General features: G+C 44.7%; 2 protein-coding genes across 2 annotated transcripts in view; both read right to left on the reverse strand.

Annotated features, from left to right (window-relative positions):
* Positions 1 to 21,851, reverse strand: part of si:ch211-186j3.6 (neural-cadherin) — a 197,455-nt gene that overhangs the window by 44,949 nt on the left and 130,655 nt on the right. Inside the window, exons 25-27 of the mRNA XM_052062613.1 lie at positions 15,494 to 15,678; positions 5,541 to 5,770; positions 3,934 to 4,214 (exon numbers count right to left, since the gene is read on the reverse strand). Coding sequence (XP_051918573.1) covers positions 3,934 to 4,214; positions 5,541 to 5,770; positions 15,494 to 15,678 — 696 coding nt within the window. The remainder of the gene's footprint in view (positions 1 to 3,933; positions 4,215 to 5,540; positions 5,771 to 15,493; positions 15,679 to 21,851) is intronic.
* Positions 13,294 to 21,851, reverse strand: part of LOC127599097 (major histocompatibility complex class I-related gene protein-like) — a 157,543-nt gene continuing 148,985 nt past the window's right edge. Inside the window, exon 5 of the mRNA XM_052062782.1 lies at positions 13,294 to 14,000. Within this exon, the coding sequence (XP_051918742.1) occupies positions 13,969 to 14,000 (32 nt within the window). The 3' untranslated portion in view covers positions 13,294 to 13,968. The remainder of the gene's footprint in view (positions 14,001 to 21,851) is intronic.

Here is a 21,851-nt window from a genome sequence, read left to right on the forward strand (position 1 = left end):
AAAAAAAAACAACAACAACATACAAGGAGCAAAAAGAATTCTTCCAGCTAAAATTTTGTTTTTAATTAATAAATAAAGTCAGTAAAGAGCACCAAAACGCTCCACTTAAAACTCGAGTCTCATGCTGAGTCCAAAGCCAAAGACTAAAAAGGAGCGGTTTTCGAGATGGCCAGCAAGGGGGCTCCCCTCGGAGCCTCCGCTTAGTTTTCGCCACGTCTCACGGTGTCTGGTCCGCAGACCTCAGGAGCTCCGAGAGCTAAGGTGGGGCCAGGCCATGTCAAGATTGGAAAACAAATCATGGAATCTTCCAGAAAGAACTCTCAAATGGAGCCAGTGAAGGCATCATGCCAGAGGAGGAGCTATGTGCTTGGACATGCATAGAAAGTAACATTTTATTCCACCCTTTTGCAGTCTCTGCCCTATCTGAAGCCCCCCCCCCCCCACACACACACATAAATCAATCAATCAACCAATCAATAATTCTGGCCGAGATCCCAGAAAGTGTTCATACAGTCAGACCTCGGTTTTCGAACGTCTCCGTTCTCAACCAAATTGGTTTTCGACCAGGAAATTTGAGATTTTCACGCCTTGGACGTCGCAAAAAGATCTTGGATTACGACTGAAAACCGGTTTTCGACCAAACTGAGGAAAACCGAAGACGCCACTCGACTCCTCTTGGCTTCCTTACACAAGGAAGTGACGCTTGCTCGTGTAGCGTTCATTGTGAGCAGACGTGTTTGTTCTTGATTTTACTGCTTGGTGCTTTCTACCGCCTTAATTACCGATTTGTCTTACTGTTTATTGTGTATGTTAAATCGCTCCATGTACAGCACTTTGTATGCAGCCATGGCTGTTTGAAAGTGCTCCACAAATACTCTTGACTTGACTTGTTCTTGATTTTACTGTCTGGTGCTTTCTACCGCCTTTATTACCGATTCGTCTTACTGTTCATTGTGCATGTTAAATCGCTCCATGTACAGCACTTTGTATGCAGCGATGGCTGTTTGAAAGTGCTCCAGAAATACTCTTGACTTGACTTGACTTGTTCTTGATTTTACTGTCTGGTGCTTTCTACCGCCTTTATTACCGATTTGTCTTACTGTTTATTGTGCATGTTAAATCGCTCCATGTACAGCACTTTGTATGCAGCGATGGCTGTTTGAAAGTGCTCGAGAAATCCTGTTGTTGTTGTTGTTGTGATTTATGCAAATCTGACATTTTTGATGTTATTTCTGCATCGTGTATTAGCCCCTAATCAAATCGTTTCAGATTTCGAACAAATGGCTTTTTGAACAGCCTTCTGCAACGGATTATGGTCGAAACCCGAGCTATGACTGTATTTGCTTACGTGCGGCAATAAATGCTTACATTTGGAAACCTCTACGATTGCCACACGTTTTGTTTCGAACTGGCGAAGGCAAAAGTTGTTTGGCACTCACAGGAAAAATGAATTGATCGTGTTTCGATCTCAATGGTTGGAAGTTACGTGGCCATCAAACGGGAAAGCGGGAAAACCATATTTTTTATAATAAAACAGCATCAAAGTGACACAAGAAAACAAAGAAAATATGTGACAAGAATTTCATGGAACCCAGTCGTAAATATAGGTCACCCGGAGTTTGCCGACAATCTTTCTCAACCTCGCAAGCCGCCTGCGATGATGGCGAACAATTAGCAGCGGATCACCTGCAGCGTCAGGCGGGAGCATTACGGCGGCGGGGGAATCCTGCGGAAGCAGGGATGCCATTCAATACCAGGCAGGGGGGCTGTGCACTAAATTACCATCGGGGAGTCCTAAATGCAAATAAATATCCAATTGTTGCCGATACGTGTTTTTAATCCTCCGCCCCCCCGCAGAGACAGAGAAAAGCGCTTTTTGGGAGCTGGTCTCTTGCGGGTGTTGGCATCTCATCAAGCAGGTAATGTACACAAAAGAAATGATTGCGACGCAGGTGGCTCATCGGAATTCGATGGGCTGATGCCAGAGTCAGCAGGGGGCGCTAAAGTGTGTAGAAATTGAATGGCAACGATCCCGCTTTGTTTTTGGCGGGATTTTATTTGAGCACATTGAGTTTCCTTCGTAATATTGCTATTATTTGAAGAACAAAAAAATAGATCGATCTTTGTAGGGGTTAAAAACAACAACAAAAATATAGCATAATCATTTTTTTTTTCGGGTTAGGGTTTCTCCTGTTTTTTTGACAGTGTTTTCTAAAGATTTTTTGGGGTGCGTGGGGGGGCGTAAAAAGAAATTCTAGGGAGTTGAGCGCTACGGTGCAACACGCACCAACATCACGACAATGGTTGGGACCACCGCACTGTGCTGAAAAAAGTTCAACGACGTCATCGATGAATCGAGTGACGCGACTTCCATCGAATTAACGATGCCTTGATAACAACAACAACAACAAAAAAATGATTCAACGCCCAATCATCTTACATACTTCGTGGCACGATCCTTTGTAATTAAAAACAATCCTGTGTTTCCATGGCAACACAGCGTTTGCTTGAAGCAGGGGTGTTCCGACATGAGCTGCTCGGCTGAGAGCCGCGTGCTGCTTCACCAAGTGTCACAACCCGGTCTGATGGGGCCTCCCCGCTTGTTTTGATGGACTCTCGGCCCCCTCCCATCACATGTTGACATGCTCGCCGTGGCCTTCGAGTCGCTGCTGTTTTTACTTTTGCATTCAATAAATAATAAGCCGGGGGGGGGGAGAGGGCCGGTCTAATTCCAGACAAATGTGGCCACCGTTCGGGACTTGATGACGTCTTATGAATTATTGATATGCCGGCGGCGTACGAGGCGAGCAAATTTCTGCGACAAAAAGGCGCGGTGGCGAGGGCTAACCACAGGGGATGCTTTTTTTGGGATTGTAATTACACTGACATTTGTGACTCACTAATGCATCAAGCAAGGATGACAATACGAGTAAAGTGCTGTTTCATAAGCTCAGAGCTTGCTGTGTGTGTGTGTGTGGGTGTGGGGGGGGGGTCAAAAAACTGAAGACAAGAAATATTCCAATGAGTGCAAAATAAACATACTCCGATGCACGTTAAGGACATATTGCACAGGATGCGCAAAATGTCTCTTTTTGCCAGTTACTCATCCTTGAACAATTTGTTCTTGATTTTACTGTTGGGTGCTTTCTACCGCCTTTATTACCGATTCGTCTTACTGTTTATTGTGTATGTTAAATCGCTCCATGTACAGCACTTTGTATGCAGCGATGGCCGTTTGAAAGTGCTCCAGAAATACTCTTGACTTGACTTGACTTGTTCTTGATTTTACTGTCTGGTGCTTTCTACCGCCTTTATTACCGATTCGTCTTACTGTTTATTGTGTATGTTAAATCGCTCCATGTACAGCACTTTGTATGCAGCGATGGCTGTTTGAAAGTGCTCCAGAAATACTCTTGACTTGACTTGTTGAATAGAAATGAACTCACTTGTTAGAAATTATCAACTGATGAAAAGATAAAAAAAAAATAATAAATATAATATACAGTATGTTTCTGAACACTGTCACGCGTAATGTGCATCGTAACAATAATTGGTTTTGCGCCTCGATTAAAAGCCACCTCACGCAATAGTGTAAAAAACAACCACGACAATTACAAATAATCCACAAAGAAAATTTTAAAAAATCAACTAAAATAAAGTTGACGACATGCTTGAAGTCACATGGACACCAATCGTGTGTGGCGTACACAGTGACGAGTGTGATTGCACTTCTTTGGCACCGCCGTGCAGGATTGAAATAAAAAGATTCCAAGTCAACTCATTTCAGGCTCGGTCAATGAACGCTATAAGAACCGAGGCGATCCAAGCGCGCAACGTCCGCTTCGCCCGATGACCGCCCTCGCCAGATTTTTCTGACAATCGTCGCCTCACCCGATAGCAGTAAATGGCGATTTGAAAGAATCCACAACTGACCTGTAGCCATGCTGGGTGTCCACGCACACGCCCCCGTTGAAGCACGGGTTCCTGGGGTAAGCGTCGCAGGGCTGATGCACCTGCTGGCGGCCGGGACAGGCGCAGACGGCGGCCGCCTCCACCGTGACCGACACCAAAGTCACGGGGCCGCAGTCCACCACCGCGGGCGCGTCCCGGACGTCCGCCGCCGCACCGGCGCAGCCGCCGGTCCCGCCGCACGCCGACTGCGGGCACTCGTCCACGCGCACTTGGTAGACCCGCACCTGGAGGAAGGACTGAAGCTGCAAGGAAGCAGAAAGGGGCGGAGTCTATGGGTTTCCTGCGTGTGAAGACATTTTTAGGTATTGAAACCATTGACGGAAACCATGAATGACGGTTCACGGTTTCCTTTCAGGATTTCATAGCACGGTTTGAAACCCAGTTTTAGGTTTTCGAACCAGTGCTTCAGTCGCAAAGTAGGGTTTCAAGTCAGAGTTTCAGTTTCCGAGTCGGGTTTTAAGTCTGGGTGAAGGCTTCATGTCGGTGTGACAGTACGGGTGAAGGGCTAACGGTGATCTGAAGGCTGTCGCGTTTGTGCTGTTTGTTCCGTTTTCAGCCCCAGCTGGCTTGAAGGGCGTTTCCCTGTATTAAAGGACTGCCAGGTTGCCGCGTCTCTTGTCGGATTATTGACCCCGCTCGCTGTTTGTGCTTCAAGTGTTGTATTCGAGACCTCTCCATCGCTTTCTTTTTCTTTTGACATAGAACCTTCCAAGTAAGGGCGGCACGGTAGTCCAGTGGTTGGCACGTCGGCTTCACAGTGCAGAGGTACCGGGTTCGATTCCAGCTCCTGTGTGGAGTTTGCATGTTCTCCCCGGGCCTGCGTGGGTTTTCCCCGGGTGCTCCGGTTTCCTCCCACATTCCAAAAATATGAGTGGCAGGCCACAGTGCAGAGGTACTGGGTTCGATTCCAGCTCCGGCCTCCCTGTGTGGAGTTTTCATGTTCTCCCCGGGCCTGCGTGGGTTTTCTCCGGGTGCTCCGGTTTCCTCCCACATTCCAAAAATATGCATGGCAGGCTGATTGAACACTCTAAATTGTCCCTAGGTGTGAGTGTGAGTGCGAATGGTCGTTCGTTTCTGTGTGCCCTGCGATTGGCTGGCAACCGATTCAGGGTGTCCCCCGCCTACTGCCCGGAGACGGCTGGGATGGGCTCCAGCACCCCCCGCGACCCTAGTCAGGATCAAGCGGCTTGGAAGATGAATGAATGAATGACCTTCCAAGTATTTTCATTAATCCTTTGTATCGATCTCGATCTTTGGTTTCGCGTTATTGGGCTTCGGATCTTTTCTTTGCGTATTCTCAGTGTTCTCTTATATTTTGCCTTTGCAAGCGCTCCTTGTTTTATGCATTGTTTTTTATTTCCCTGGCTCCTTGTGACCAGCGATTTCAGTTTGTACGTTTCTGTAAGAAATATTTATGTTCTCGCACTTTGAGCCTGCATTTCTGGAATCCAAAACAACATTGGGTTCGGTTCAGAACCTGACTAATGCGGTGCTAGCTTTGCAGTTTGCACGATCTAAAACTATTCTCAGATTTTTTTTTTCTTCAATTCAAGTCCCAGCCAACCGACCTTCTGTTTGTGCGCCGCCAGGTATCCGTGCATCTTCTCGGGCCGCAAGAAGGTGGCGCCGGCGCGCACGGCAAAGCGCACGTCCAGCATGCGGCCGGGGACGTCGCTCAGGCCGAAGACGTTGACGTCGGACGGCGACACCGACAACATCTCGGACAGGAAGTCGGACAGCAGCTCGTATCGGCTGCGCTGCTTGCCCCTCGGCTCCATGAATTCCTTGGCCGTCATGTCTGACAACAACAAAAATCACGTTAAAAAAGTCGTGAAGTTATAAAGGCCTGATTTTCAAGGAGGAACAAAGGACCAAAAAAAACATACATGTTTAAAAAAATGCTCCATTTAATTATGACAAGTGGTTGCAATCAGTAAATCCTTTAAGTCCACTTTAATAAACGAGTGACAAAATGTAAATTCATCACACCATTTTTTTTCTGAGTAAGTGCGATAAAAGTCATATTTTAAGTAGAGTTAAAAATTTTGAAAGATTCTACAAAGAAAGAATTTTGCGCCTCTTACGGAAAAGGGTGATATTCTCAAAAGCGATTTCACTTGTCTTTATTTTTAAATTAAAAAAAAAATAATAATGCATTTCGACATATTCATCAGGGTGATTGGCTGGCTACCGGTTCAGGGTGTCCCCCACCTACTGCCCCAAGACGGCTGGGATAGGCTCCAGCAACCCCCCCGAGACCCCTAGTGAGCATAAAGCGGTTTGGAAAATGGATATATTGTAATCTATGGCTCAAATCTTTTTCCGAAAGGGTGCAATTAAATACGATTTTCTCATTTGGACGAGGTCAAAATGAAGTTCCATTCAAATATGTCTATATTTGAATGGAACTTCATTTTGGTCTCACGATATTTTCCCTTTCCTTCTTGAAAAGGTGTCTTGACTCTGTCAACTAAAATGAAAAAAGAGCAAAAAGGGCCGCGATCGCTCTCTTGCCAGAACACCGAGTGCACCGCTGTTAATGTAAAGTGATTTCGGAAAACATTTCCATTTAATACGACCAAAGATGTCGGTCGGGATGAACGACCGAAAAAAGGCTTCTTGTTGTTTGGAATGGTTGTGTGTGCGTGCGTTTGTGAGAATATGCAAATGTTCCAGTTAAAGGTAATTACGCTCTGGACAATTTAGCAGCTTCATTTCCAATCGCGAGCGCGGAGAGCAGTCAGCTCATGTTTTATTCACCGCCGCGAGGCGTCGTTACGGTTTGAAATTGGGGTTTGAAGTCGGCGCTGGGAAATGGCCAAGTCGGCCTCCGGAAGAGGCTTGGAAATCGCCGCCGCGGCTTACTTACGTTTCCTCGGTTGGCCTTTTAGGTCTGGACTCGGAATTTGGGTTTTGAGCTAGCGTTCGGGCTTCAAGTTGCCATTTGAAGCCGGTGCTGTTCTTTCCAAGTGGAGAAGGTCCTTCGGTCATTCAAAGTAGATTCAAACGCATTCAAACCCTAAGAGTGACTCGGAACCCGAATTCATAAGCCTTTTTTGAAGCACTTCCGAAATCGATGTCACACTGGTTTCAAATCTTCAGTTCTCTTGAGTCCCTACTTTTGAATGACCGAAGGACATTCTCCACTTGGAAAGCGCAGCACCGGCTTCAAATGGCAACTTGAAGCCCGAACGCTGGCTTGAAACCCAAATTCCGAGTCCAGACCTAAAAGGGGGTTCTGAGTCATTCTTAGGGTTGACACGAGGCTGACGTTTTTCAAGACGGGCTTCAAAGTAGCCTTTCAAGATAGACTTGAGATTTCAATCCGGTGTTACAGTTTCAGGAATGTTATTTCGAGCCTGTTTAGGTTTCGAGCCGGGGAAAGGAATTCAAATTAGGGTTTGAAGGCTAGCTTAAGGTATGAAAACCAGTTTTACGGTTTTAAAAATCGGGCTCTTCGTTCCAGTCGGGTTACGATTTCAAAGTCTGGTTTTAGGACAAATGTTATGGTTTGAAGACCGTGTAAAAGTGAGCCACGCTTGAGATTTAAATAAAGGATATCTTAATCTTCATCTTAATTTCACGCCAGTGTTCCACTTTTAAATCAGGCTCAAGGTTGAATTTTAGGGTTTCAAAAGTCACGTGTGAAGATGTTCCACTTATAAAGGCACATATCAAAACTCACTTGTTTTCTTTGGCGTTCGACTCAGCATGACTTAGATTTGTTCTTGATTTTACTGTCTGGTGCTTTCTACCGCCTTTATTACCGATTTCTCTTACTGTTTATCGTGCATGTTAAATCGCTCCATGTACAGCACTTTGTATGCAGCGATGGCTGAAAGTGCTCCAGAAATACTCTTGACTTGACTTAGATTTGTTCTTGATTTTACTGTCTGGTGCTTTCTACCGCCTTTTATTACCGATTTGTCTTACTGTTTTTACTGTGCATGTTAAATCGCTCCATGTACAGCACTTTGTATGCAGCGATGGCTGTTTGAAAGTGCTCCACAAATACTCTTGACTTGACTTGTTCTTGATTTTACTGTCTGGTGCTTTCTACCGCCTTTTATTACCGATTTGTCTTACTGTTTTTATTGTGCATGTTAAATCGCTCCATGTACAGCACTTTGTATGCAGCGATGGCTGTTTGAAAGTGCTCCAGAAATACTCTTGACTTGACTTGACTTGTTCTTGATTTTACTGTCTGGTGCTTTCTACCGCCTTTATTACCGATTTGTCTTACTGTTTATTGTGCATGTTAAATCGCTCCATGTACAGCACTTTGTATGCAGCGATGGCTGTTTGAAAGTGCTCCACAAATACTCTTGACTTGACTTGTTCTTGATTTTACTGTCTGGTGCTTTCTACCGCCTTTATTACCGATTTGTCTTACTGTTTATTGTGCATGTTAAAGCGCTCCATGTACAGCACTTTGTATGCAACGATGGCTGTTTGAAAGTGCTCCAGAAATACTCTTGACTTGACTTGACTTGACTTGAATTGTTGTTTTTGGTTTTGGTCAAGCACGCCGAGGGCCAGCAAACGCTTCGAAAGGAAGCACAATCACCGAACGCGCTTCTTTAAAAGAGAACCGAGAGCCACTGAGGCTCGAGACTACATTTGAAAGAAAAACAACGGCAGGGAGGCCTGATTTGATCGGTAGCCCATCATGACAGCTAATCGACACGCCGCGCCATTACTTGTTGTCTCGGACTGATTGACGGGCTACAACGGGGAGGCTTTCATCAACGTGTGTGTTGAAATTGTCTTAAGTGAGCGCGTCTGTACACAAACATGACACGCCCGCTGTTTTATTTATGAAAGAAATGAACGGAATGGAACAATACATCAGCATAAAGGACGTCCCCCCCTCTCTCCCCCCACTGAGAGAAAAACAAGGATATCAGAGAAAAGGCACGCATCAAAGACACTTCCTCAGCTGGGAGGGATGCGGCAAGCTTTAGCGGCGTGCGTGCGTGCGTGAGCGCGCACGTCGTTGAGAGTCCTCAACAAGTCAGAGAGAAGAAGTGGAGTGTAAAATTCAAGGGAGCGTTTCATCCTCCATTCATCATCTGCCAGTCCCGGCTGTCTTTTTTTTTTCATCCGCTGCGTTTGTCAAAGTACAAACAAAAACATGCCCAAGGCGGACAAAAGTATTGGGACACGACTCATGGCACGAAGGAACATTTTAAGGATTTTTTAAAAAAAAATGTCGGTAGAGTTTGATTTTTACGCCGATTCAAACTAAAATCGGCATGTTGATTGCAAAAGTGCAGTGAGAAAAGAGCTGATTCCGACTGGACTCAGCTCTGCGGCAACTCGCTTGTGCATTCGTCATTGACATGAGCAGCGAGAGGTGTGTGTGTGTGCAGCTGCCAAGAGGTCACGACTGTCAATATCGGACCCTTTTAAAATTTCTGGTTTGCCGCTTTTCCTTTTATTCACATCTAAAAACCTTTCGTTCATGTTTTAACAAGACCGGGATCATATAATAATAATAATAATAATAATAATAATTAAATGATGTGAAAGACAATTCACTGCGATTTATCCATTTTATGTTTATATTGCACTTAATCTGCCCGGAGACAGCTGGGATAGGCTCCAGCACCCCCCGCGACCCTAGTGAGGATCAAGCGGCTCGGAAGATGAATGAATGAATGAATGAACCGTGTTTGTTGTTTGTTTTTCTTCTTTCTACCCACATTCTTGCTGCTGGAGGCTGTAAATTTCCCCAGTGTGGGACAAATAAAGGATATCTTATCTTATCTTATATCGATCGAATGACATGACAGATAAAGACCGAGGTCAGCTTTGGCTTCTGCAGCCAGAAAAGCAGCTGTCAGACTTACATGAGCAACATTTGTGTTCCATGTGTCACAAGGCCATGGCAGCTTTTAAGGGATGGATGGATGGATGGATGGATGCTGGAAGACGATGGGGAAACGTTTTGTTTGTGTTGCCAGTTACTTGAGGGGCACTCCCATTTGTCAACATCCGACCATCCATGTATTTGTCCGTCCAGCGTCTATCCATCATTCAAAAATGTTTCCATTCATTCATTCACCTGTGATTCATTCATCCATCCACGCATCACAGACACCCGACATACACACCAACCCATCCGTCCATTTGTCCATCTATCCAGACAACCGAACGCATCATCCATCCGTTTATCAATCCCACTGGCCCTCCAACAATCAATTAATGTGATAATCCAACCATCATCCATTCATCTGTCATCTAATCGCTTTCATCATCCATCCATCTTTCCGCATATCTTGCCGGCTCTCTGTCGTCCACCATCTCTCCACACTTCCATCCATGTAAACCGAGAGCTATTCAGACAGGATCTTAAAAAAGGAGGTCAGACGAGCGCCGAGTGAACGTCGGAGGCAAACGTCAGCTCTCATCCATCCATCCGGGCGGAGGAGAACGGACGAGGGCCGACAGGGAGACGGTCGGGAGTAAAGTGGGCTGCGGGGGAAAGCCCGGTAACTTGTAACATTCTATGACAGCCTCTGCACCTGGCGCACATCCGAACACACTGCTGCACTCTCCTCCCTGCAGGCTGTCTGACTCCATCTGAATACATTATCCGGCACACACACACACACACACACACACACACGCACACACACACACACACACACACACACATACACACAAAAGCAATTTAAATAGCATCTGCGGCAGAGGACTTTTTTCTCAAGAGGTTTTTGAAGGCTCCAGAGGTTTTTAAAGATACCTTGAAAGAGTTTCAAAGTAGTCTGAGAAACAAGAACGCTGCAAGTTAACGGCTGCGCAAGTCGATTGGACCGCCAAGGCAACAAAAAGCATCAAGACTGATTGAAGAGTCCAATCAAGGGGAAAGAAGAGCCATGGACTCCATACTGGTGCCGGTGGTGCAAAATCTTCACGAGGATGTTTGCAAAATATCCACGAGATTACAATGGCTGATTTTTCAAGGTAAAACAAGTTCAATGATTACATTGGAAATGATAAATCAATGGCGGCTTGAAACCAAAATCGTCGACTTCCAAGTAAGGCTTTTTGAAACTTTTTTATGGGTCGATTCACGAGGGACGTGTCTACAAAATCTGAGGTTGCCAAGAGAAGCTGGTTCCAGGGGCGAATTTTTCGAAACAATTACACTGGTCAACAGCAAATTTTAATCGGCGATGGCTTTAAATCGACCGAAATGGATTTTTGACATTGAACACCCCACTCCATTTTTTGGTGGGTTTTGGGGATTTTTTTCCATTTTGGACCATTGTTCTGGGAGGCAAAAACTGTGGTCAAATGTTTAAAAGATGACTAGACATGAACCTTCCAATAGCCGTTTCAAACCAAAATGTCTGACGTCCTGTGTCTTTTTGTATCTCAAGAAGCCATTTCTTGAGATGCTTTGATGAAAAATGAAACGAGGCTCCGGGACAGAAAAAAAACATGACAGTTGAAATTTCATGGTGAATTCTTTGGAAGGCACTTAGCAATACACCCTCAACAAGCCGTTTCAAACTAAAATGGCTGACCTCCAGGGTCTTTTTGAATGCGGATTCTTGAGAGTCTTTGGTGGGTCTACTCTCATTGGGTCCATAATTTTCCAAAAAGTTGGCAGTAAAATTTTTAGGACCAGCCTATTAAAGGACACAGAGATATACCTTTAGAAACATGTTGCATGAAAACAAAAATGTGATCATTCTCGTTCATTTTCAGGTATGGCTTAATGAAACTTTTTTGCGCATCTTTTCACGATAGAAATTGTGAGCAAATTTCATGCTGTTAAGTTAAGGCTTTCAGAGGTTGATTTTGGAGACTTTTTGCATGTCTGTTCGTGGTAGAAATCGCGACCAAATTCCATTTTGTTAAGTGAAAGCTCGCAGAGGCTGATTTTTGTGGGTCTATTTGTGGTCGGAATTTTTACCAAATTTCAGGGTGGTAACTGAGAGTGATGGTTTTTCCCAAGAAGAAAAAAAAAACAACAACAAAAATGGTCGTCTGTAAAATTTCTCGGCCATATCTAAAAACGCTTCTCCAAATGTTTGCTACAAACCAAATTGGTGGACTTGTGGTTGCTTTTCAGGACTTGAGACTTCTTTTTGTGGCTATACTCCTGACAGACATGCCATACGAAATTCAAGAAAGGAAAGTCACTCCCGGGGTCTGAATTTTCCCAAGCTAAGCTACGGCTGAAAGAACTTCATCCTTCAGGACGGAGAGAAGGGCAGAGTCAAAGCAGAAGCGATTAAAGGAGCGCAGACGATATTTTCCCAATTTCCCGGCAGTTATCGATCCTCGCTCGCCTCGCCAGGCGGGGGAGAAATATTTCGGCAATCTCTCACTTGACCGTGTTGCCTTTTAAAGGTCGAACCCCTCGAGAGGGGCTCTTCATCAAGCGGGGGTCTTGCGTCGGGGAAGCTTTTTGTGGACATTCAAGGACTTTCCGCCTTTTTCAAGATAGTGAGGCAGCGGCGGGCGGCGGCTGTTGTGCGTCGATGTAGGCGCTTTGCATTCATCTCACAGCGGCGATTCAAGTCGCGCCGCGGTTATTGCTTTCTGCGTTGGTTCCCCGGGAATGGGATTTGGGAAAGTCAAGTCACTCTGCTCCAACTGGGATCTTCTCTGAAGTCTCCAGCACGCTGACGGCCAATCGATGAGAGCACTTCTTATTGGGCGGCTCGGCCAGGCTTACGCACGCTCACCTTCACATGATCTCACAGTCGGATTTTCTTATTCCGTCAACCGAGGCTCAAAATATGAGATCTTATGGATTTTTTTTGTGTTTGTTTTACAGAACACGCCAGCCAATTTTATCGCCTCTCACGACACAGATGATGTACAGTCGCCTTGCTGTTTTTTTTTTTTTTTAATGCAGTGACTCGGTGAGCAAATTCAGGCAACTTGTTCACTGTCGGCCATTTTCAAAGCAATGTTCTCCATATTGCGGGCTGGAGAGCAATCCGACTCATCTTTTGGTATGTTGTGTTCTGTATCAGCAACAAACCGACAAAGAGAAATAGAAGACTTTCTTCTTTCAGACGAGGGAAAAAAATGTTTTGAGCTTTTACCGTTATCAGTCATCAGCAGTCAAAGAGGGGTCGGGTTCATTAGGGGGTGAAAAAAAACACGGAGAAAACAATTTATTTTTTTTTGCTTTTGTGACACCTCCATAAACGATTAAAATGATCAGTCTCATTATCAGGCTTCCGCAAAGCTTGCTGATCATTTTAATCAGGCGTGTTGCACGAGAGAGACAGCAACAATAGGCCGGATAGGGGCTCTGGAGACCCCCCTTGTTTGTGTCATACATAAGCAAAAAGTCCTTTTAGGTGTCAGATGCCGAACCCGTCCGACTTGTGCGTCGGCATTGATCTCCCCTCGACAAGCCGAGAATCGGTCCCTCATCTTCATCTTCAACTCAAAGGCTGTGCTGATCTCAAATCCCAAGTGATAAATGCAATCATGTCCATTTTACATGATGTACTTTGAATACGTGAAAAAAAAAACATCAAATGAAATGACCATTTCTTTACATTTTTTTGGGGGGTGGGGGGTCACGTATGTGAAAGCAGGCATGGCAGAAGAAGGTGTCATGCAAATATTTCCATTTCCTTTGCAGCCCAACTGAGCAATGTTTCCAGCGGCCGCTGCGCGACACCTTCATCCACCCGCTTCTTGCTTTGGCAAGACAAATCCTTTTATGTGCAAAAACGAAGCAGCACACTCCTTCTTCCTTCCTCCCTGCACCTCCAAAGCGGCCATCTCTCTTCGGAAGGTTCTATTTCAATATCTGAGAGATGGTAAAAGCCCCTCAGCCGTGTCCTATTTCTCGCAGGCAAGTGTAAAGTGGCGGAGACGGTCGGAAGGAAGCTGCCGCCTCCAGCGGCTAAGTGCGCTCGACGCAAGTGTGGCTCTGTGTGTCTTGCCCGAGAGCCAACATGAAAAATGATCAGCATTCTTAATGCTCAGCACTAAGTGTCTAATCGGGACACGCTAATCAACTAACTGGACTGGCTTTTCTTCTTCTTTTTTTTTAAATTATTTATCATTAATGTAAATTTTGTTTTGTGTAGTCATTGACAGCATGGATCCAATCGATATCAAGGTTATTAAAGAAACCAACGCAATCAAGTAAAATGAAACATTTTCGGGAAATGAAACAACATGAAAATGATTGCTTTAAAAAGACCGAAAAGGAACTGAAACTACCGCTAATGTGCATGCAACCAACTAACACTAAAGAACGACAGACGTGCTACAGTCAGTTGAGCAGTGCAATTTACTCCGGTACATAATATTAATTCATTCATTCATCTTCCGAGCCGCTTGATCCTCACTAGGGTCGCGGGGGGTGCTGGAGCCTATCCCAGCTGTCTCCGGGCAGTAGGCGGGGGACACCCTGAATCGGTTGCCAGCCAATCACAGGGCACACAGAGACGAACAACCATTCACGCCCACACTCACACCTAGGGACAATTTAGAGTGTTCAATCAGCCTGCCACGCATGTTTTTGGAATGTGGGAGGAAACCGGAGCACCCGGAGAAAACCCACGCAGGCCCGGGGAGAACATGCAAACTCCACACAGGGAGGCTGGAGCTGGAATCGAACCCGGCACCTCTGCACTGTGAAGCCGACGTGTTAACCACTGGACTACCGGGCCGCCACATAATATTTAGTGCAACTTGTTTTTTGTTAATCTTGCAACAAATACTCCATAAATACAGGAGATACATATGTACTACACACACACACACACAAACACACACACACACACACACACACACACACACGTGCACGCGCACACACACACACGCACACACGTGTATTTGACTATAAGACTGTGATGAATTGATACGTTTTGGTTTACATTTCAACATTTATATATTCAAATTGTAATCCTAATATAGTTTAATATTTGTAAATGTATACAGTACTGTATATATTTTATATCGCATGTTTTTACATTTTTAATAGTTTTCTATATTTATACACTTTATTGGTGTGCAAATTTTGAACTTTCTACAGTCATGGAATAGTTTTATATCTTCAAATTTGTATATTACATGATAATTACATGATAATCCTCTATATCGAGAGGAGCCAGATGAGGTGGCTTGGGCATCTGATTCGGATGCCTCCTGAACGCCTCCCTGGTGAGGTGTTCCGGGCATGTCCCACCGGGAGGAGACCCCGAGGAAGACCCAGGACACGCTGGAGAGACTATGTCACCCAGCTGGCCTGGGAACGTCTCGGGATCCCCCGGGGAGAGCTGGAAGAAGTGGCTAGGGAGAGGGAAGTCTGGGCTTCCCTGCTAAAGCTGTTGCCCCCGCGACCCGGCCCCGGATAAGCGGTAGATGATGGATGGATGGATGGATGGACATGATAATTATTTGTATGTATTTTGTTGTTTCTATCATACAAACTATTCTATTTTTTCCAGGTTTTTAAAAAAATGTATCTTCAACATTTTTTTAAAAGTAATTGACAGATATTTCTCGCATGGGTCATGGGTCTTACCTGCAAGGCGGAGCGACGCCAAGTTGTGCACGGCGTCCTCAGGCAGCTCTCGTACATGCACCGTAACCGCGGAGACGACGTCGGGCCACACGCCGTCCGAAACGCGCACGAGGAACCGATAGTCGCCCGACGGGGCCTTCTCCTTGATGATCACAAAGCCCGTGCGCTTGTTCAAGACGAAGTAGCTGCACCAAAAAATAAAAGATAACAATTTTCAAATCATTCACAACAAATTTGATATGGTTTCAACTACTGGAGGACAATTAATTAAGTCTTGAGGAAGCTCAGTTCACAACCGTCATTGTTTTCCTGTCAAATTCCAAATTGTTTTTGTTTTTTTTTGTGTGCTTTTGTGCAAAAATTACTCCCCCCAAAAATGCATTGACCAGTGTCATGTTCAAGGTAAGCTAGGAAAAAAAAGTTTTCGCTCAGCATTGGCGCCACGTCTCGTGAATATCGTGCGTGAACGTGGCGCTTTGGGCAAAGCGTGACCTTCTCCCTCCTTCCCCCAAACAACTCCAAAGTCCTCCAGACACTTTTAGGGGGAGCCAGCGTGAAGCAATTAGGGCTCGATTGTCTGGCTCCGTCTCACCCGGGGAACGTCTCTAGGGGGCGCCGCGGGTCAGAGCGTCACTCGTCCAATTACGGGACGGATGCTCCCGCTCATAAATTAAAATGGCCGCTGCCTGCAGCCGAGCGGCGTGATGGGAAATGTTGAGACAAGGTCGACAAAAAGCCATTCAGGGGGGTGTGGGGGGGTGACGTGCTGCCCCCATGTTGACAGAGGAAAACTTGTGAGCTTGCTGTGCGTCTCTTTTAGGATGCCCTTTCATCAATTAAAGCACATCTTGCATGCGTGCGCGTGTGTGTGTGTGTGTGTGTGTGTGTGTGTGTGTGTTCTTGTACTCACTACATTGTGAGGACCGGCGTGAGTTTTTAACCAACGGAGTGAGGACATTTTGACGAAGTGAGGACATTTTGGCCGGTCCTCACTTTGACACCCTCTAAATCAACTCCAAAGTGTCCAAAACGGGTACCCTGTGCTTTTCCCCAAAGGTCCCCAGAATGGGTCCATGTTGAGAATTTTTCGCCGGGAATTCACACCCTTTTTGCTCTCTACTGCAGCTTCTGTCGAAATTCAGTACTGCACCAACTTCACACTTTTTGCTCTCTACTGCAGCTCGTGTCAAAATTTGGTACTGCAACAATTTCACACTTTTTGCTCTCTACTTCAACTAGTGTCGAAATTTGGTACTGGACCAAAATTATAAATGACAAATCCCCTTGCTGCTCTTTGAAGAGCCACCTTGAGAAATAGTTATTTAAGATAAGATATCCTTTATTCGTCCCACACTGGGGAAATTTACAGCCTCCAGCAGCAAGAATGTATGTAGAAAGAAGAAAGAGAAAAAAACAACAAACATCTTTCAATTAAATGCAATATGAACACAAAATAATAATTTTTATCCATTTGTGTTCATATTGTATTTAATTGAAAGATGTTTGGTTTTTTTTCTCTTTCTCCTTTCTTCTTTCTACATACATTCTTGCTGCTGGAGGCTGTAAATTTCCCCATTGTGGGACGAATAAAGGATATCTTATCTTAAATGGATAAATCGCAGTACTATTTACAATTTTCCTTCACATCATTTAATTATTATTATTATTATGATTGTTATTTTTTATTCATCAGCCTGACAGCAGTCGGTAGGAACGAGCGTGGGTATCTCTCCTTCTTGCAGCGCGGGTGTAACAGTCTCTGGCTGAAGGAGCTACCAAGTGCTGTCAGGGCGGGCTGGAGGGGGTGGGAGGGACTGGCCATCATAGCTTTTTTTGTTTGTTTTTCAAAGACCTTTACAAGTTATGTGAATTCAATTTTTTTGTGAGGAATGTATTTTATTGAATGTGTTTGTTCTGAGTTTGTGTTGGACTCCTATTATTTCCATGTGATTTGGTTAAATGTATCTGATTAAAATTGGAAATGCAATTAATAATAACAGTACCCAAATTAAGTAAAGCCTCAGTCCTACCCAAAATCCACCATCATTTTTGCAAAACTTTAATTGTATTCAATAGAACGCAATGAAGGGACATAGAATTTTTTTCTTGTCTACATTACATTTTACATTGTCTAGATCCAAAAGTACTGTACTTAAACAAGTAGAAAAATGTATTACATCACAAAAGAGAGGTTCGAGGCTCGTTAAAGCCACTTTTCATCAGTTGTTTTTGTTGAGGCACAAATAAACGTTGCATTTAGCATAATTTTAAACTGTCTGACCATTACAATTGGACAAAGAAAATAGCACTTTAAAACGATCTGACATATCTCTTCAATGTGTACACATACAGTGAACAACTGTGACATCAGCTCAATGAAATGTAGAGTGAAACTGAAATGAACAGATTTAAACACTAACCTCGTGTACATAAATACAACACAAATCATCTGGTACTAAACAAAGACATAAATGCAGCTCGAAGTGTGACAAACAACGATAAACAAGGCGTTTTCGCGATTCTTTCGCATGCTAATTAGCTCGCTAGCACCGACCTAGCATCGTCGCTATGTTGTTAGCATTCATTTATCATCATCGCTATGTCGTTAGCAGTACTGTACTCTGAGCTAGCGGGTTTCAATGACAACAATTGAAGAAAAACGATCTCCGAAACACATTTCTAAATAATTCTAAGCACAAGCAGACTTACAGCCATTGCTTTCGAAGGTGAAACGAAAGGAATATAACTCAGGACCAGTTGCAACGACCACAATCGGGCTTTCTGGAACGATTAGTCTGCTACCAGCACGGCGTCTGCTACCCACAATGCACCGCGATAACTAAATGAATATTCTAAACACGATTTCTATTAATGAAATGGCCCGAAACTTTTACTGTGGGCAGAACACTTACATACAGGAGTTTATGAATAAAATGTGTGCGAGAATTGAAAGCCGTTGGGAGACGGCATCGTGTTTGCACATGGTGGCCAACTCCTGCTGAGTGCATCAAGCCGAATTAATCAAATATCTTATCATAAAATAACTTATCATGGGGATTGACAATAGGATGGCACATATTTTTATTTTATTGGATGGATTCTGGAGTTGGTGTGAATTCACAAATACTGTGAGAATTCAGCTTGCAGGCATGGTTTTCCTTAGAAGAGGCTGTGAATCAGTCGCCAAATGTCCGCATGACCAATGTTCCCTCTAAATTGTGCTCGTGAGCAATTTTGCGTAGCTCTCGTGCTCCCAGCCGCACACGGTGATGCTGGCGCGCACAACGCGCAGCTGCAGGCAACATTGAAGGGGTGTTCACACGGCACACATTTGCTCCGGCCCTGCACCGATGTATTTTGTTGCGATATATTTTGCACCGCAGCAAAATGTGTGGAGCGTTCACACGAACAAAGCCGCTGAGCATGTCAGCACCGGCACAGCGTCGTGCAGCCCCACTTGCGTTCACACGGCAGTTTCTGCAGCGGAGCAAAACGACAGAAAACAAATGAGCTGTCGTGTTGTTGTTTTTTTTAAACGTATACACAACTCAAGGACTACTGGACAGGCACGTCCTTCTCCTTCTCGGTCTCCGTGCCTTCTGCTCGAGAGTGACCGCCCCCGAAAAACGCAAATCAACGATGACTTCAATGACAATCAGAAAAGCAAACACGTAATGCGCCAAACAGAAAATCAGAGAGGAAATCACAAAATAAATTATATGGGGGTGGGGGGTTGTGAGCACACAACAAAGGAACAAACTACACAAACAACTCCGAGACAGTCCAGTCTCCTACAAAAGGAAAGATGTTACCAGCTAAGTCTTGTGTCGTTATTAAACAAACACATGCAGTCCGACAGAGCGTGAAAGCAACGCATTCTCGCCGTACGTAAACTCTTCACAAGCATTTGCTAGGGAGCAAATTTAACCCAGTTGCGTTCACACGTGCAAATTTACATCGGTGCTGCTGCGCAAACGAGCTTTTGCTCCGGAGCAAATTTTTAAACCACCTCCCTGTGGTGGATCAAATTTGGTCCGGTGTAAGCTGTTTTCTGGGGCTACACCGGAGCTAATTTGCACGCGTGAACGCTCTACTGGGGCAGCCCCGGTGTAGCACCGGACCAAATTTTGCTGTGTGAACACCCCTTGAGACCGCTTAATTCACAAAAACCATATGTGGACATAGTTTACGAGCCCCTTAAATGAGCCTCTTTGTTTGTTTAAACCTCTTTCACACTTTTCGGTGGACAGGAGACTAGAAATGTTTGTGTTTAACTAAATGACATGCTTTGCATGATTAATGAGTATGCAGTGTGGGACCATATTGCTACAGGTTGTATTGAGACTTGATTATTCTTGAAAAGACCCATGCTAAAATAAAAGTAACGAATGAGGGCTGGTATATATGTAACAACTCTCTATTCAGTGGTTTGATTTTTGCTTGTTTTGTAACATATCTGCTTCATGTAACTTGTGATCTCAGGTTTTAGACAGGTGTAACGCTTGTTTGATTTTGCTCACCGTGGTCCAAGTAATACTCAGGCAGTTTGTGTGAATGCTATTACAAATGGAAAATTAGAAGAAATATTGCTCATGACCTTGCTGCATGTCCACACGAATGACTCAAACTTAAATACTGTGGAATATTGCATGTTTCAAGTATGCCGACTCTAATCAGAATTTGAAAATGCTAGCTTAAAGCTCTTCTCATGGTCTCACCACCCGTGGGAGGGGTGAAAGGGGTCGGGTGCAATGCGAGCTGGGCGGCAGCCAAAGGCGGGGACCCTGGCGGTCCGATCCTCGGCTGCAGAAGCTAGCTCTTGGGACATGGAATGTCACCTCTCTGGCAGGGAAGGAGCCCGAACTGGTGTGTGAGGCAGAGAATTTCCGACTGGATATAGTCGGACTTGCCTCCACACACAGCCTAGGTTCTGGACAGCTGAGCAACGCTGTCTTGGGTGGTGATCGAGGGGAGGTCAAGTTTGAGATAGTGAGTGATTGGAAAGAAAAGCCACCAGCTGTTATAGGTCTCAAAGGTCGCAAAGAGCCCTCATTTTGTGACTACTCTTGTTATAATGTATTTTGTTCATATACCTGTACTGTATACTGCCGTTTTTGTGTTATTTGTGTTGTTGGGGCATATATTTTTGCATTTGACTGCATGTGTTCTTACACATGTATTTTGTTAACATACTTGCATGTTCATAAAGGACGTGTACCATAGTCATGTCCCACATAAGGAAATTCTGTTATCAAGACTGATTGAGCAACGCAACCATGATTTCTACTAAAGAATACTTACTGTTGTTACTTACTGGATGCAAATCATAATGATCCAGTTGAAATGTCCAAATCAGAATGAAACAAATTGGATATGCTGGGAACACTTCTGCAATACAGTACCTAACTCATTTTTTCTTGCAAAGCGTTGTGGCTGGCTTCTGCGCAGCTCTGCTAATTGAAATGTAAACAAACTCATGTCTGGGGGGAGGGGTGCTGCAAAAACTTTGTTTTGGAGCAGGTAAGAGCCGCTGCTCTTCGTGACCAATGACTAAGTCAATTATCAAAATTGCCACAGCCTTTTTGAACTTTGAGGTCTGCTGTGAAGGCGAGCATGATAAATTTTGAGCAACATCTACATACAGTATTTGAGTAACTAGGCTCACCAATGTCACATACTCCGCGCACACACAGTATATTTAAACTGACTTACAATTTTACAATTGTTTTTAAAGCAACATAATTCCAGCTCCGGCCTCCCTGTGTGGAGTTTGCATGTTCTCCCCGGGCCTGCGTGGGTTTTCTCCGGGTGCTCCGGCTTCCTCCCACATTCCAAAAATATGCATGGCAGGCTGATTGAAGCACTAAATTGTCCCTAGGTGTGAGTGTGAGTGCGAATGGTTGTTGGTCTCTGTGTGCCCTGCGATTGGCTGGCAACCGATTCAGGGTGTCCCCCGCCTACTGCCCGGAGACAGCTGGGATAGGCTCCAGCACCCCCCGCGACCCTAGTGAGGATCAAGCGGTTAGGAAGATGAATGAATGAATGAATTCCAAACTCTGATATGGAATTTAGATGAAACAATTATTTACTTATTGAATGCAAGTCATATTTTCCAGTTTCAATGTCCAAAGCTGAATGAAATAAATTGGATATTCTGGGGACACTTCTGCAATACAGTACCTAACTCATTTTTTTCTTGCAAAGCGTTGTGGCTGGCTTCTGCGCAGCTCTGCTAATTGAAATGTAAACAAACTCATGTCTGGGGGGAGGGGTGCTGCAAAAACTTCGTTTTGGAGCAGGTAACAGCCGCTCCTCTTCATGGCCAATGACTAAGTCAATTATCAAAATTGCCACAGCC

Source organism: Hippocampus zosterae, chromosome 4 (genome assembly GCF_025434085.1).
Source record: "Hippocampus zosterae strain Florida chromosome 4, ASM2543408v3, whole genome shotgun sequence".
Taxonomy (NCBI): Eukaryota; Metazoa; Chordata; class Actinopteri; order Syngnathiformes; family Syngnathidae; genus Hippocampus; species Hippocampus zosterae.